This window comes from Notolepis coatsorum, assembly GCF_963971535.1.
Source record: "Notolepis coatsorum genome assembly, chromosome: 6".
In the NCBI taxonomy this organism is placed as follows: Eukaryota; Metazoa; Chordata; class Actinopteri; order Aulopiformes; family Paralepididae; genus Notolepis; species Notolepis coatsorum.
The window spans coordinates 4,629,675-4,646,453 of record NC_140170.1 but is presented as its reverse complement, the minus strand read 5'-3'; the positions used below and the strand labels follow the sequence as shown (position 1 = coordinate 4,646,453).

Sequence of the window (16,779 nt, the reverse complement as noted above, 5' to 3'; positions counted from 1 at the left end):
GTATCACAATGGTTCACAATGGTTATACAATCTTGTTGTACATAGAGATTATGTGTTCGTCCATTTGATTTTAAGGGTGACTGTCATTCTAGAATGAGAGCCTAGAATAGCACCTACATTTTGCTAACTGGGAAGCTTTGACAGACCACACCAAATAACCATTGTATGGTTAGACATGGTAATGAAACAAATGATAAGCAAAACTATTTTGAAGCAACATTTATTGGAATACAGTAGACAATGTTGTCATATTACTGTACAATATATAAGATGTTTCCATTGTTCAGGATTAGGAGGCTTATTCAGCAGCTTCTTTTCCCTGCGAAGGACAAGAAAGACATTTAGACAATATCGAATAGAAAGTTTTGAGTCTTATCACACTTAAAATTCACTGTATGAATGTATGTATGTATGTATGTATGTTCACAGATAACATTATTCACATTCACCTTGCCAGAGTCACGGGTCTTGGCTCTCAGCTTGTTGACCTGGGACTCAGCAATGTCAGCACGCTCCTCAGCCTCCTCCAGCTCATTCTGAACCTTCCTGCACTTGGACAGGTGACCATTGGCCTGCTCCTCCTGTGGAAGTTTCATAGATCAGTATTACTTAGGAATACTAAGAGTAGAATGAAAAGCAGAAAAAAGACAAGTAGAGCATTGACTTAAAACAACGTACCGCTTCCTCAGCCGTCCTCTTGTAGGTCTTAACCTTGAGCTGCAGCTTGTCGACCAGATCCTGCAGCCTGGCAACATTCTTCTTGTCCTCCTCGGTCTAATGGCAGCAAGGAATTCAAATGAATCCGCGAAATGAGGTAGCAATTGTTCAATATTTTCCTTCAGTCAGAAGAAACACTATATATAATAATAATAATAATTTAGGACCTGCTCCGAGGTCACCATTTGGCACACATGCGAACCATGCATACAATGCGTATCTGCGATTAACCCATCCCGTCGTCCTTCCCCCCCAAGGGCAGCCGGGAGCAGACAGGCGCCACGTGAGCCGCGCCAGGGGACCAATCCAAGTGCTCCTGTCCGTCTTCGTCAAGGACGCCACAGCGTTAGCGATCTTGTTGTTGTGCATGTTTTTCCATTGGGTTTATCTTATCGGGGGGGGAAACCCTTGCGAGCACGGGGAGAACATGCAAACTCCACACAGAAAGGCCTGGGAGATACCCCACCTGGGTAACTGGCATCATGGAAACCTGGTCCCCAAGCGGGATTCGAACCCTGGACCTTCTTGCTGTGAGGCGACAGTGTTAACCACTACACCACCGTGCCGCCTAATGATGACCAACTTGTCATGAATGTGAACATGACATACCTGGTAGGTGAGTTCCTTCACTCTCCTCTCGTATTTGCGGACACCTTTAACAGCATCTACTCCACGTCTCTGCTCAGCCTCAACCTCTCCTTCCAGCTCACGCACCTTCAGAATTGAATAAGATATTAAGAATCCACTTTTCTCTGTAATTGTACAGATTACTACATTAGTTCAGCAATATATATCTTGACATGTGGCTATTATTTTCGCTTACCCTGGATTCCAGTTTCTGGAGCTGCTTCTTGCCCCCCTTCATGGCCAGATTCTCAGCCTCATCCAGGCGGTGCTGCAGGTCCTTGACTGTGACCTCCAGGTTCTTCTTCATCCTCTCCAGGTGAGAGCTGGTGTCCTGCTCCTTCTTCAGCTCCTCAGCCATCATGGCAGCCTAGAAGAGAAATCATTTGTATTCACTAGAAATGTCATGAGAAAATGTTACATTGTTGACTGAAATGACATGAAGAAACCAAATCATCAGTGATGACCTTCTTGGCCATAAAGAAACGATCATATGAAATGTAAACCCACATCAGTGATGACCTTCTTGGCCATAAAGAAACTCATATGAAATGTAAACCCACATCAGTGATGGCCTTCTTGGCCATAAAGAAACTCATATGAAATGTAAACCCACATCAGTGATGACCTTCTTGGCCATAAAGAAACTCATATGAAATGTAAACCCACATCAGTGATGGCCTTCTTGGCCTTCTCCTCTGCATTCCTGGCTTCCTGAACACTGTCATCTACTTCACCCTGGACTTGGACCAGGTCAGTCTCAATCTTCTTCTTGGTGTTCAGAAGGCTGGTGTTCTAAAAGAAAAACAGATATACAGATAAGGGTGTCACGGATGGCTCACACATAACCCAAAGAAACACATGATCAGATAATGTCGTTTGTTTACCTGAGAGTGCAGCAGTCCAACACGCTCACTGGCGTCCAGCAGTTCCTGCTCAGCCACTTTGCGGCCTCTCTCTGTCTGCTCCAGACCAGCTCTCAGCTCCTCGATCTCAGCCACCATGAGTCCATTTCTACGGTCAACCATGGCAGCCTGCTCCTTCAGGTCTTCCTGTGCTCTGAGAGCATCATCAAGGTGCAGTTGGGCATCCTAAAAAAGACATAGGTGACTGAAATTATCACAAAAGATCAGAATGTGGCTACATGTAAACAACAATTAAGGGTATGCCATACATGCTTTTCAGCTTCAGGCAGCCGTGGAATTGGAGCTTAATTTACAGTATCTCATGCAAGTGGGGGACATCAACAGTAATACAAAAATAAATGTAAATTAAGCAATTAAGAATATGACACATATAAACCTTTCATATTTTGGATCACTGATTAATTAGCATATAGAGAACTATACTGTGACAGTGTAATACAAAGGTTCCTCATCCAGTACCTTGAGCTGTCCCTGAACATTCCTCAGTGACTTCTGGGCCTCAGCAGCCTGGCGGTTGGCATGACTCAGCTGGATCTCCATCTCATTCAGGTCTCCCTCCATCTTCTTCTTGATTCTCAGGGCATCATTCCTGCTCCTGACCTCAGAGTCCAGAGTGCCCTGCATGGAGTCAATCACCCTCTGGCTGTTCCTCTTGATCTGCTCCATCTCCTCATCCTTCTCTGCCAGCTTCCTGTCAACCTCACCCTTAATCTGGTTGAGCTCCAGCTGGACACGCAGAATCTTGGACTCTTCATGTTCCAGTGTTCCCTAAACATATACATCCAATATATAGTCCTGGTTCACTTTCAAATGTATATATATATACATTATTTGATTAACTGTAAAAACCGAATTTACAAACAAAATAACATTATAATGTAGATATCTTTAATTAAGATCATATTTACCTCAGCTTCCTCAAGGGCTGTCTGCATCTCTGACTTCTCAGTTTCCACTGTCTTCTTGGCCTTCTCCAGCTCATGGATGCTCTTTCCAGTCTCACCAATCTGTTCAGTCAGGTCTGAGATCTCCTCTGTAGATGCCACAAAACAGGGATTAGAAACACTACATTGCAGCATTCCTAGCTAGTGTATTCATCTACATCTATCATGGTATTAAGTAACAGTTCTTTTTCTTAACGAACTCACGCTGCAGGTTCTTGTTCTCGCGTTTCAGGGTCTCCAGCTGATCCAGGGCCTCCTCATAGGAGTTCTTGATCTTGAACACCTCAGTGCCGAGAGAACGAGCCTCTTTCTGAGCTCCCTCCAGCTCTGCCTGGCCCTCCTCAAACTTTTGCTTCCACTCTGCCAGGACCTGCAAAGTAATTTAAAGAAATGTAACCTAGTATTTGGAGGCAAAAATTCTCAATACATGTCCTTAGTCATGAATATCAATGCACCTTGTCAAAGTTCCTCTGCTTCTTGTCAAGGTTGGCAGCCAGACCATTGGCCCTCTCCACATCAATCATGAGGTCCTCCACCTCACTCTGGAGTCTCTGTTTGGTCTTCTCCAGAGAGGCACACTTGGAGTTCACAGCCTCAATCTGCTCCTCAGCCTCCTGAAGGCGCTGAGCCAGCTTTTTCCTGGTGAACAGTTGTTAAATGTAACAATGTTATGAAATGTAATTAACTATGTTTGTTGAGATGTACAGTAAAAAATAACAACATTGACTTACTTTGCGTCCTCAAGCTCCTCTGTGCGCTGGACAGCATCAGTTTCATACTTGGCCCTCCACTGGGCCACCTCACTGTTGGCCTTGGACATTCCACGCTGCAGCTCAGTCTTGGCCTCCTGCTCCTCCTCAAACTGCTCCCTCAGCAGGTCACAGTCATGGCGGGCTGATTGAACACCATGGGCAAGGGCATTCTTAGCCTAAAAAGGTTATTGAAATAAGTACAATTTAATTAGAGACAATAATAATAAAAAGAAAAAGATCTGTCATACCTCTTTAAGAAGATTCTGCTCACCTTAACCTCCTCCTCAACCTGCCTCTTCAGCTCATCAATCTGCTGAGTGAAGGCCTGCTTGCCTCTGGTCAGCTGGGAGACAAGGGCTTCTTTCTCCTCAAGCTGACGACCAAACTCACCTGGTTTTGAAATGTGATTTATTTTAGATAGACGTTAGAGTAAAAGAAGAAAATGCTAGAGTAAAAAAAAAAACTCACCATTCTCAGTCAGAAGTCTTGCTCTCTGACCGCTGATATCATTTATCTGGCGCACATTCTCATCGCTTTTGGCCTTCAGTTCACTAAGTTGGTCCTCAAGGGTGCGGCTCATCTTCTCAAGATTTCCCTGTTAATCACATTGAATGGGTTGTGTGTAATTTTTTCAGACATGTGTTCTACAGATGGATGTATACATGTACTGTGTAGATTAGTGTACCTTGGCCTTAGCAACAGCTTCCATGTTGCTGGAGAGGTCATCGATCTCCATCTTGTATTCACTCTTCTCCTTCTCCAGCTTCTGCTTGACACGCTGGAGGTTGTCGATCTGCTCTCCCAGCTCTGCAACACTGTCCGCCTGCTTCTTGCGGAGAGCAGACGCCGTGGCTTCATGCTGCAGGGTGGACTCCTCAAGGTCACGACGCAGCTTCTGGAACTCAGCCTCGCGCTTCTTGTTCATCTCAATCTGAGAAGCAGTGGCTCCGCCAGCCTCCTCAAGCCTCTCACTGATCTCCTCCAGTTCCCTGGAGAGGTCAGCTCTCTGCTTCTCAACCTTGGCACGAGCAGCACGTTCAGCCTCAATCTCCTCCTCCAGCTCTTCAATGCGTGCCTTTAAAATGAATCATATTCATATAATTAATGCATGCAATTCATAGATTTGACTAGTTCATTCAAGGAAAATGAAGGGGATGCCAGGTGTTGCACATTTTAATGTCAGAAGAGTTTTCAGACATTTTCCTGCACAAAGGGCATTTAAACTGTGTCACTCCAAGTTCATCTCTCATCAAACCGCTTACCATCAAATAATATAATTTTCACCAAAACCTGGATAATATGGAATGTCTTACTTTGCTAAATTTAAACTTTTAGCTAGCGATATCTGTTTTCCAAGTGTAATTTACAAGAGAAATTCCAATTGAAAATCAATAGTCGGTTGCATTATAAATGTGGGCATTGATTTAGAATGATAAACTTGTTGGCACTACTTTGATGGATTCAAGAAATAACGGCCCACCTCTCAGCCAATCAGAATTGGATGTTTAGCAATGACATACAAAAGAGTTAAAATAAAACATTATTCACCTGCAGCTCCTTGATCTTCTTCTGAAGCTGAGCACCCAGGGACTGTTCATCCTCAATCTTGCTAAGCAACTGGGAAGTTTCAAAGTCCTTCCTATAAGATTCATGAAAAAAGGTATAGTCATATTTCAGAGTGTATCTACCTCATCTTCACACACATGTTATATTATGTCATGCATGAGAATATAATACAGTATATAAGTGAAACCCAATATATATTACTTCTTGATCTTCTCGTCAGACTGCTGCTTGTCATTCTCCAGATCCATGACGGATTCTTGAGCCAGTTTCAGGTCACCTTCAAGCTTCCTCTTGGTTCTCTCAAGGTCCATGCGGAGCTTCTTCTCTTGCTCCAGAGAACCTTCAAGCTGTGAAGTTATGTTCAGAAATTGGTCAACATTATGATTTTTAGATGCAACCAAGCTGCTCGTATAACTTTGTCTATTGTTTGGACTGTCCCAAAAAAGTCAATCAATATTTTCCAAGACATAGTGAAAGATATTGGTGTGTCAACTGATCATAACAAATGTCATGCCAGTTGGCCAGATCATGGCGCAACATTCTATTATCAAAAGCCCAAATGTACAATGTTGAAAAGCAATAACTTGTACACTCCAAGTCCCTTTGACATGCGACTTTGTACATATCCAGCTATCATTAATCTACAACACTGGTCTACATAATTGCATAAAGAGAATGGACAAAGTGCTCAGGTTGAAGCACATTTCCAGGCAGCAAGAAACTGTAAATGTAACATTTCCTGATTGGTCGCAGCTCATCTCAAATGTCCTGCTTGTTTTTCTTCAACATTCTGATAGAACTCATAACTCACATCATCCACTTGCTGCTCAAGCTTGGTCTTGGCCTTGGTCAGAGTGTTGACTTTGTCTTCCTCTGCCTGCAGGTCATCAAGAGTCTGCTGATGTGCCTCTTGGAGGGCTTTCTTCTCCTTTGTCAGCTTAGCAACGCTCTCATCCTGAGAGGCCATCTCCTCAGTCAGGTTCTTCACCTGAATAAAGAAAACAAATCATGTTATCATAAATGAATGATTTTTATGTTATTGTTTGATGAGTTAGCCAGAGTGAATACTTATGAACCTTGTTCTCAGTGGCATGTTTCTCCTTCTCCACTTTGGCCAAGGTGAGCTCCAGGTCATCAATGTCCTTCTTGAGCTCAGAGCATTCGTCCTCCAGTTTCCTCTTCTTGGCAGTCAGCTCACCATTCATTTCCTCCTCATCTTCCAGTCTCTCGGTTGTCTCTTTGAGTTTGGCCTCAAGCTGGATCTTACTCTTGATAAGTCCCTCACATCTCTCCTCAGCATCAGACAGATTATCTGATTCCTAGGGCACAATAATATGATAATATTATTCTCTCTATATGACAAAAACAGAGAGACAGTTCATAATTTACATGATATCAACAGTTTCTAGACAGTTGAAGTCTACTTACAGATGCCGCTTGCAGCGACAGATCATTCTTCTCTTGGAGAAGAGACACCATCTTCATCTCCAGCTCCTTCTTCTTAGCCAGAGCAGTGGCCAGGTCTATTGTCATCTTCTCATAGTTCTCCTTCATGTTAGCCAGCTCCTTCTCAGTCTCAGCAGTCTGCAGAAGAGGCTTGATCTTGTAGTAAACCTTCATCCATGGCCAGGTTTTGACATTCATGAATGAGCGGACGTTGTATTGGATGGAATAAATAGCTTCCCTGTGAAAAAAGAGTTGCTGTTATATAATAAATTCATTTTAGCATGTTTCTTAACATAACAATGTATTTAGAATGTGGCAGTTTTCAACATGCCTTCTCGCCATCATCTTCACAAACTCCCTCCTCATGAGGAAACCACGGCAAAGAGACTGAGTCATTCTGACCAGACTAGCGAGCTTCTCATCTCTCATCTCCTCAAGGACACCCAGCAGACCAGCTTTGAAGAACACCTGAATAAGATGAATGACACATATTCATACAGTATATGACTGTGTTGGTTTTTATTAATGGGATAATTCCAGAAATGTTCAATAAAACTCAGGCATGGATTTTTCCTAGATGACATTATCACTGAAACAGTTATCATGTAATTAATTTCCCTATACCTACTAGATGCCATTCGCTTCATATTCATCTCCAACAATGTCAAAAATCAAACGTAAGAGAATCCAAACTTAGGTCGATTTCACACATAAGTTTGTTTGAAATTGTCCGAATCAAAAGTGACATTTGTATTATTTTGGCAGCTTGTATTATTTTGCTTTTGTTTCATATCGCCAATAATAAAAAATAAAAAAAACATTGGACATCATTTTGAATGCTAATGAACCTATATAATATTGTGATCTGCGCTTTGGCTTGCACAGATCAGCCACAGTTCTGAACTATACTTTGTTTTCCAATTGATATTTCCCAGCCTTCGCCCTCTTTTCTTGACCCTCCAATCACAACTGTTGCTTTCCTCTGACAAATCTTTTTTTGGTGATTACTTATACACTACTGTGATCTGAATTATACACGCAAGGTTTGTTTAGTATCACAACATTATATGGCTATTTTTTTTTTACCTCACAGCGGAAATAATAGCATTGTGATTAGATGATGAAAAATTGTATATTTGGAAATAAATGGAAAACTGTCCAATCAGCTTATGTTCAGTTTTTACGTATATTTTTCAGATTGCTTTTCACACATCAAACGAACCACTCCAGGGTTTCCTTGGAAGCAGACTGAGACCCACCTCAAACAGGTGGACCAGGATGTGGTTGTTTGCACCCGAGTTCGATTCAATATTGTTGAATCAATCAATCAATCAATCAATCCATTTACTAGGGCAGTGCCCGACTCACAAATGTCTTAGTCTAATTGGATTCATTAGGTAAATACGACGATTTGTTTGATATATTAAGAACATTTATTATATGTAATTATCTGGTTATTAGGTTATACTGGACACCCTCCATACAGTCAGTATTGAGACTTCTCTCAGTCCATCATATCAAAGGAAGTCAATCAACATTTTGTATTTTATTTACCTTGGTGTGCCCAAACTTGTAGTCTTCGTGTTCCACATCAATTGAACCAAGCAGCTTCTCAGAGGCCTTCTTGTTGTCCATGAACTGACCTTCAGGGCAGGCACTGGCATTCAGTATTTTGTACCTTTTGTGAAAGAGTTCATGGTCATGTTCAGCGCTTAGGCAGTTGTAAGTTTCAAAGTTTGTTGAGCGTTAATGGATAGGCCTACCTCTGCTTGAAGTCAGCATAGAGGATTCTGCTGGGGAATCCCTTTCTGCAGATTCTGATACCCTCCAGTACACCATTACACCTCAGCTGGTGGATAACCAGGAAGTTCTGCATCAGACCTACAGAGACGATTCTTTCATGATTATTACGACAATGTAATGACTCATTACCACTACACTGCACTAAATCACTAAAGCAAATCATATTAAGACACAAACATTATGTTAACTGTTAGTGTACCTGGAGTCTTTGACTCATTGGGAATCAGGCAACGCACAAAGTGAGGATGGGTGGCCCTCAAGTTGGTCATCAGCTTGCCCAAGTTCTCCTGTAGATACATATCAAAACCAAATATTATTCACGAAAAGCAATTAATTGTATTTAATTCCAAAAAGTCACAGTGTTGTTGTTACATCTTACCCTGAACTGGGAGGACACGGTCTGCATGGAGCCACCCTTCTTCTTGCCTCCCTTGCCTCCCTTCTCTGTTGATTGGATAATACATCATCAGTTTATAGATTCAACATTATTATCTAAATCTAATTATGCTGGACATTTTTGTTGGACAATCTAATTTAATTGATAGTATTGAAAATACATTTTGTATGACACAGAGGATAGTTAAAAGTTGAGATAATTGTCTCTTAGATCAAAGTAAAAATTTAAATAATCACACTTAAAAGTGTATTTCTCATAATGACGTACCTTCAACTACAGTAGGATACAGTACAGGCAGCAGTTTAACGGAAGACTTCTGGTAAAGCTGGATCACAGAATCGTTCAGTGGATCCTTGTTCTTGTCCAGCCATCCAGTGACGTTGTAATCCACAGTTCCAGCGTAGTGGACCATGGAGAAGTGGGCCTCAGGCTTGCCCTTTTTTGGTTTTGGTTTCTCAAATGCTTTGTTCTTGCCAAGATGTTGGTCAAACAGCTTGTTCTTGAAGCTAGCGTCAGAAGCCTTGGGGAACATGCACTCCTCTTCAAGGATGGAGAAGATGCCCATGGGCTTTATAAAAGTGGAAAAGAGATATACAGATAATTTAGACACACCTTGTGTCATTCTAAGGAATATTTTAATAAGTCACAACGTTATGGTGTACCTTCTCAATGAGTTCAATGCAGGCAGCCAAGTCCATTCCGAAGTCAATGAACTCCCAGATAATACCCTCCTTCTTGTACTCCTCTTGCTCCAGGACAAACATGGTGTGGTTGAAGAACTGTTGCAGTTTCTCATTGGTGAAGTTGATGCAAAGCTGCTCCATGCTGTTGTACTGTAAGTGGGGGAAAATATATTGCATGACATATAGGGATGCTCGATATTGGCTTTTTTACCGATACCGATATACCGATATTGTCCAACTCTTAATTTCCAATACCGATATCAACCGATATCACATTTTAATGCCGATATCGGCCGATAATATCGGTAGGCCGATAATATCTGACATCATTTCTATAGAAATGTAAAAAAAAAATTGAAATTGAAAACCGATACCGATATTTTCCGATATCACATTTTAATGCCGATATCGGCCGATAATATCGGTAGGCCGATAACATCGGACATCCCTAATGACATATATTGTATGTCTTTCCATGAAATTAGGGAGTCCATAGATTGCTATAATTGCATACTTACATCAAAGATCTCAAAACCAGCAATGTCCAGCACACCAATGTAAGACGATCTTGGCATCTTTGTGTCCAGCTGCTGGTTGATACGGATGACCATCCACAAGAACATCCTCTCATAGATGGACTTGGCCAGGGCACTCACAGAGTTATGGACCTGAAAAAAGTGATTTGATTGAATTAAAATGCATGTATCTATCTACATACATTAGCACTCCAATGCTGTCAGTCTGCCACTTGCACACACTCTCCAAAATGTTACTTTGGAAATAGTGTATACAGGAAAATGTGAAGCAACATATTTGCTGTGACCTGTGTATGAAATACATAGAAGGGGAAGGATGTAATGTATCTTGCTCACCTGAGGCACAGTCTGTCCCTTGGTGACATACTCGTTTCCAACCTTCACCTTGGGGTAGCACAGAGCCTTCAGCATGTCAGCAGAGTTCAGGCCCAAAAGGTAGGCGATTTTGTCAGCCTCTGAAATTTTGTATAAAACGCATTCAGGAGAAAATCCAGGAATATTCAATTCACGATTCATGCCATAGAGTCACACTAGCATAGCAAAGAGACACCATAATGCCATAGAGTCACACTAGCATAGCAAAGAGACACCATAATGTCATAGAGTTTCGCTAGCATAGAAAAAAGACAGCATGATGCCTAGGGTTCAGCATAGCAAAGAGACAGCATAATGCCTAGGGTTCAGCATAGCAAAGAGACAGCATGATGCCATAGAGTCACACTAGCAAAGCAAAGATGGAATATAATACTTGAACAAAAACAGAGCCCAAGGCAAATGTGCCCTGTGTGAAAGTCAGGATTGTATGACTGAAAATGTTTTCCTCCAAAGATTCTGCATGACACTTGCTCAAACTATCATAATGTTATTTTAGAACAAGATACACAAATTACCACAATGGATTGTGAATGTATGTTTTTGAGGTGTAAGCAGCATCCTCCAATACTTGCCCAATCCGAACCCATTCATCATGACCAGGCTGAACGCTTTCCCTCGACTTAACAGAGTGTGATTTTGTATCTTGTCTCTTGTAGTATGTATGTATTACATTGGAGTTACGGCTAATTCTAAAAAGTTTGTCCTTCCTTTGATTAAACTATAGTTTTTCCTCTCGGGGGAGAAAAATGTAGGAGCACAATGTTTGTTTATTGCGTGGATGTAGCCAAGGGAACATATTTACAATATTAAGTCAATATAACCTGATAGAAAGCATGGTTTGTGTTTCAGTCAAACATATACTGTAAACATATACTGTGAGTTCAAAAGGTAGATTTATCATGGTTTTTGAAGGTCTAAACTATTCAATTAAAGCCTAATTTGACTGTGTTAAGTCCAGAGAAGCTGCAGTGGAGGGGTATTTTTCTCAACACTAAATCTATCAGTGAGATTTTGCTATGCATGATTATAAATGATGGGAAACCACATTGGTTTGAAGAATAGTGAACCTATGTTTTAATACTCAGCCTGCTGATAAGCTGCAGCAGTGAAGGGGTATGTCTCTGAACACTAAAGCTATCAGTGAGATTGTGCGCGATTGAAATTGTGAAGAGCTGGTTTGAAAAATAGTGAACCTATCTTTTAATCCTCACCCTCATTGCCATCAGGCTCAGCCTGCTCCTCACGCTGCTTCTGCTTGAACTTCATGTTGCCATGGTGAAGCACAGCACCAGTCAGCTTCCAGATATAATTCTTCTCTTCAGCAACGAAGCCCAGAATGTCAATGGCTTCCTGTATGAAAATAAGTTAAAAGAAGGCAAAGAAAAAAATATATAAGAATGTCAACCACATGCAGAAAAGTGACCAAGAGCTTTATTGTGGACTAGGGCAATAAAGGCACACATGTAGAGCAAGGAAAGCTGGATATGTCAGCAACGTTTCTTGTCAATTAGAATTGTGGTGTGGAAATGAAGGCCTTCTATAATTTAAGCTCCATAGTGCTTCCTTCACGACAACTGGCTTTGGCTCAGGGGTAGAGCGGGTCGTCCAATGATCGAAGGGTTGGTGGTGGTTCGAATCCCGCTCAAGCCCATGTCCATCCCATTGCCGTTGTGTCCTTGGGCAAGACACTTAACCTACTTGCCTCGTATGAATGTGTATGCATGTGAATGAATGTTGGTGGTGGTCGGAGGGGCCGTAGGCGATGATTATTCGCCACGCTTCCGTGAGTCTGCCTCAGGGCAGCTCTGGCTGCAATTGTAGCTTACCACGACCGGTATGACTGTGTATGAACGAATAATGGACTCTGTGAAGCGCTCTGGGTGTCATGAAGAGCGCTATATAAATCCAAGCCATTATCATTATTTAATGCAATGTATTGACTTGCTTTCCATCTTGAAAATTCATGCTAACTACTTACTTCCCAGATGGTTCTTCTGTGTAACAAACCATCTGACGGGTGAGGTAAATTCTAAGTAACATGTCTCTATCATTTACCATCTTATGGCAATTTGAGAAACTGCATACTGTATGTAATGTAATTATTCTTAAAATAACATTTAAACATATAAAATAATATAATAAGTTGGAACATCTGTGCAAAAAGGTATATTACTACACATCACTCACATCAGTGGCATCCAGCTCCTCATTGTCATTAATGCTGGCCACCGTGATCTGACCCTGACTGCACATGGGGAAGTCATAGGGGTTGTTGGTGATGAGCGTCATTTCTGGTGTGGAAAACACATAGAATCAAATGAGTTAGACAGGATCTGCTTCCGTCCAATGATTATGGACCATTGTTGTTGACAATTAACATTAGTTATATCAGTTATCGGTTAATCAGTTATTCAGCTCACCAATCAGCTCAGGCTTGTGGTTGGTCATCATTTGGTAGAAGATGTGGTAGCCTCTCTCATCTGGAAGCTGGAAGGTCACTCTGGACTTCTCCAGCAGATCTATATGAGGTTTGATCATAATAAATATCTAGCCTACTAATAATGTCACTTGTTTATTTTGTATGTGAATGTTATACTTACATGTTTCAATATCAGCACTGGACAGTTTGCCAGATGGGAGGAAGTGGATTCTGATGAATTTACCCTTTTCAGAAGAACACAACAGTGTTATTATTGCATAACCAAGTAATGCCCAAGTGATATTTGATAGAAAATGTAAATATCCAACTTACAAAGCGAGAGGAGTTGTCATTCCTCACGGTCTTTGCATTGCCATAACTCTCCAGCAAGGGATTGGCTGCAATGATCTGATCCTCCAGTGAGCCCTATAATTAAAATTCACATTTTAACAATCATATCAGTACATTTCCATTCTTTGTTAAAATGTCTGTGGTTTCCATTTTCAGAATATTCTCACAGTATTTTACCTGCATCTTTGATTCTTTCTTCTTCTCTCCACCAGGAGCCACTGCAATTGTGGCAAAGTACTGGATGACACGCTTGGTGTTCACAGTCTTTCCGGCACCAGATTCTCCACTGTGTACACATAATTGAATTAAGAGAAACTCACAAACTCATTTAAATTATTTTTATTATATTGATATTTTTGATGAACAATAGATGAGAGACTTACGTGATAAGAACAGACTGGTTCTCCCTATCTGTGAAAGGTAAAGCAAGATATTTCTTATCTGATTAACCAAACCAAAAATAATAATTCATAGGATTTTCTTGACCAGGACATACCAGTAAGCATGAACTGAAAGGCGTTGTCAGAGACAGAGAAGATGTGGGGTGGAGCCTCCATACGCTTCTTGCCTCTGTAGGCATTTACAACATCCGCGTCGTACACTGGGAGCCACTTGTAGGGGTTCACAGTGGCACAGAACAGGCCAGAGTAGGTCTGAAGGGGAATAGACATTCAAGAATATTTACAGTAGGCTATCTTAAGGGTCATTATTTAATATTGCACCTTTTACTCATATTTGAGAATATCTTACGTAGATCATCCATGCGGCATAACGCTCTTTGAGGTTATACAACACAGAGGCTTCATTGAGATGGGTCATCATGGCCATGTCCTCAATTTTGTCATACTTGGGAGGGTTCATAGGGTAAACATCATCCTCCTTAACGGTTTTCTCCTGAAATACAGAAACACAATTTCAGTTTACCGACTCATCTACGAGTTGTATTGCTTTGAATTCTGTATGAAACACTTCAGCCCACTTTACCTCCTGAGTGTCATGCACTTTGACAGTGACTTTGTCACCATCTTTCTTCAGGATGGTACATTTGAGGTACAGCTCCACCTTATCAGCTACGTAAGCAGCGGCCTTAGCATCAAAGGGTGAGGTCTGAGCTGCAAGCCTCTCAGCCTCTGGCTTACGGAGGTATATGGCGGCCTTGCCATACATGGCCATCTCCGCGTCTGTACTCATGGTGGCGGCTTCCTGTCAACAGACATAAGAATTATTTACATAAGATTAAAACTAACAAACATGGTGCTTTTATATTTCACTGAGAACAATATACCATGTTTTCTCCTATCTTATGTGTATATATATTTAGACCTCATAGACCAATCACTGACTCACTCACTCACTCATGAATACATTGAAGTATACCTATTAATGTCACCATTCTTTGCATCTTTGATACTTTGTGTCCTTGTTCATTTTTGTTTGAACCGACTAAAATGTTGCAGTAGGCCTACATTGGATGTCTATCATGACGCCAGTTTTAGAGATGACTATATTGCATGCAGTGTATTGGTATATCAGCCGCATCTCCCCTATAACCAAAATAAATGTTAGTCTTGTTTTCTATTGTAGCATATTACTGAAAGACAATTTTTATGTTCTACAACCTACACTAGGAACAAATGATGGATGTGGAAACAAAACTGAATTCACCCTGAACCACCACTGGGGTAAAGATTGCAGAAGACTATTGGAGAAATAGTGGCAGGTTGTAGGATGTTCTGTTCTTACCTTGTTGCTACCCGATCACAGAAGAACTTTTCACAATGTAGAACCCTGCTGGAGAGAATAATCATGTATTAATGTTATTCCGTTATTACTTGAGTTATATGTTTTTCCCCCCAGTATATTAATTTTAATTTGATCAAACTGAATTATGGACACATATATCCTTGACTCACAAATTCAAATTCTTTCTAATATTTGAAGAATGGGAGTATCCAAATATGAAGGTATACCATAAAACGTATGGATTTTTACATTCATATCATTCATCATGATATCCATAATATACATAATGTTTACATACAACAAATATATGTACTGTATGGTTTAGTAATGAAAAAAAAATCCTTGCACATTATTTAAATCTTTTTTAATAATATAGACCATTTTCAATTAAATACTACCATGACAATTGTATTAAAAGATAAAGACATACAAAATAGAGTCAGATAGAAATTTGTACTGGAAAACAATATACTGTAAAATTAAATTATATATTTAAAACTAAGACAGATATTGTGATATTATTCATTTGAATTAAGCCTTCATTGTGAATGGCAACTGAAGCATCTGTGTCACTTACCACCAGCTGGAACAGATCTCCACTCCACTACCTCCATCTCCCTCTCAACTGTCTTATATAGAGCTCACTCTGCAAGCCAAGCAAAAACTAAATGTGGGCATCTCCTCAAAAGGGTTGAATGGTTTTTGGCATATATTTGCTTTGATCATGTCCCGTTATACCAGGTAGTTCATATTTGCCAGTATATTTGTTTATGTGAAGATACTTTGAGTTATTATGCCAAGATCCAACAGAACTTGTAAATGCTCAATTCATACACAACATGTATCATTCTTCCATACATTAAATATAGCAGATTTTAACACAGATATATATATATATAATGTGCTATCATAATCACATTGACATATACCAATCTATTATTAATCCCAGTCAAGGGTGCTCGCTAAATTGCCACCATAAAAGGAGAGCATTTCCTGGCAATGCTCAGAGATATAAAATCTTTATTACTTCAGATATCTATCTTCCTGGTGGGATGTTGCATGTATTTATAATCTGTATGGGATATATTTCCATTTCTATATTATTTCATTTCATCATCTTATTTCATTTTCAGATAAAATTGATATTTTTCATTTCATATTCATAAATGAGGTTAGTATTTCAAAATAGTAAAAACCCAAGCCTGTTGAGTTATGTATTGAGTTAAATGGAGTAAACAGAATATCTGTTTGCACAGCCATGGTTAGTGCATAAAGCCCTACTGCTTTTAGTTGTTTACAATATTATTACACCTTTGACATTTGACTTCCGTCTTTGTCCCACTGTAACTGAGGGGTACAATTCCCTGACTATTGATAAGTATGGTATCATTAAACCACTACCGCTTGATGTACTTTAACTTCTGGCCATCCAGTACACGATATCTAAGTATGATGAACACTTTCCCACTTATGAAACCAGGTCCACACAAATATAAC

At 40.4% G+C, this 16,779-nt stretch overlaps 1 protein-coding gene across 1 annotated transcript; it reads right to left on the bottom strand.

Annotated features, from left to right (window-relative positions):
- Nucleotides 1-205: 205 nt before the first annotated feature.
- Nucleotides 206-15,292, bottom strand: LOC311231154 (myosin heavy chain, fast skeletal muscle-like). Its single transcript, XM_084317661.1, has 40 exons — nucleotides 15,283-15,292; nucleotides 14,524-14,742; nucleotides 14,290-14,433; nucleotides 14,036-14,192; nucleotides 13,923-13,950; nucleotides 13,717-13,825; nucleotides 13,522-13,614; nucleotides 13,370-13,433; nucleotides 13,190-13,288; nucleotides 12,957-13,060; nucleotides 11,981-12,119; nucleotides 10,731-10,849; nucleotides 10,377-10,526; nucleotides 9,838-10,008; nucleotides 9,443-9,743; nucleotides 9,158-9,222; nucleotides 8,978-9,065; nucleotides 8,739-8,856; nucleotides 8,530-8,653; nucleotides 7,307-7,443; nucleotides 6,958-7,213; nucleotides 6,606-6,848; nucleotides 6,341-6,517; nucleotides 5,731-5,876; nucleotides 5,512-5,602; nucleotides 4,649-5,038; nucleotides 4,432-4,558; nucleotides 4,235-4,353; nucleotides 3,943-4,139; nucleotides 3,667-3,850; nucleotides 3,416-3,581; nucleotides 3,176-3,300; nucleotides 2,727-3,035; nucleotides 2,229-2,432; nucleotides 2,011-2,136; nucleotides 1,541-1,711; nucleotides 1,327-1,431; nucleotides 679-774; nucleotides 450-581; nucleotides 206-319 (listed from the first exon to the last, which is right to left on the bottom strand). Exons 2-40 carry the CDS (start codon nucleotides 14,728-14,730, stop codon nucleotides 299-301), a joined length of 5,802 nt encoding a protein of 1,933 aa, XP_084173787.1. The 5' UTR covers nucleotides 14,731-14,742; nucleotides 15,283-15,292; the 3' UTR covers nucleotides 206-298.
- Nucleotides 15,293-16,779: the final 1,487 nt, after the last annotated feature.

Excerpts from the sequence above, each read along its gene's own strand:
- LOC311231154 (XM_084317661.1), bottom strand. The coding sequence starts at position 14,730 with ATGAGTACAGACGCGGAGATGGCCATGTATGGCAAGGCCGCCATATAC. Across the intron at positions 4,354-4,431 it reads AAGACTTCTGACTGAGAATG|GTGAGTTTGGTCGTCAGCTT; the intron begins GTGAGTTTTTTT and ends TTTCAAAACCAG. Across the intron at positions 1,432-1,540 it reads TCCAGAAACTGGAATCCAGG|GTGCGTGAGCTGGAAGGAGA; the intron begins GTAAGCGAAAAT and ends TCAATTCTGAAG.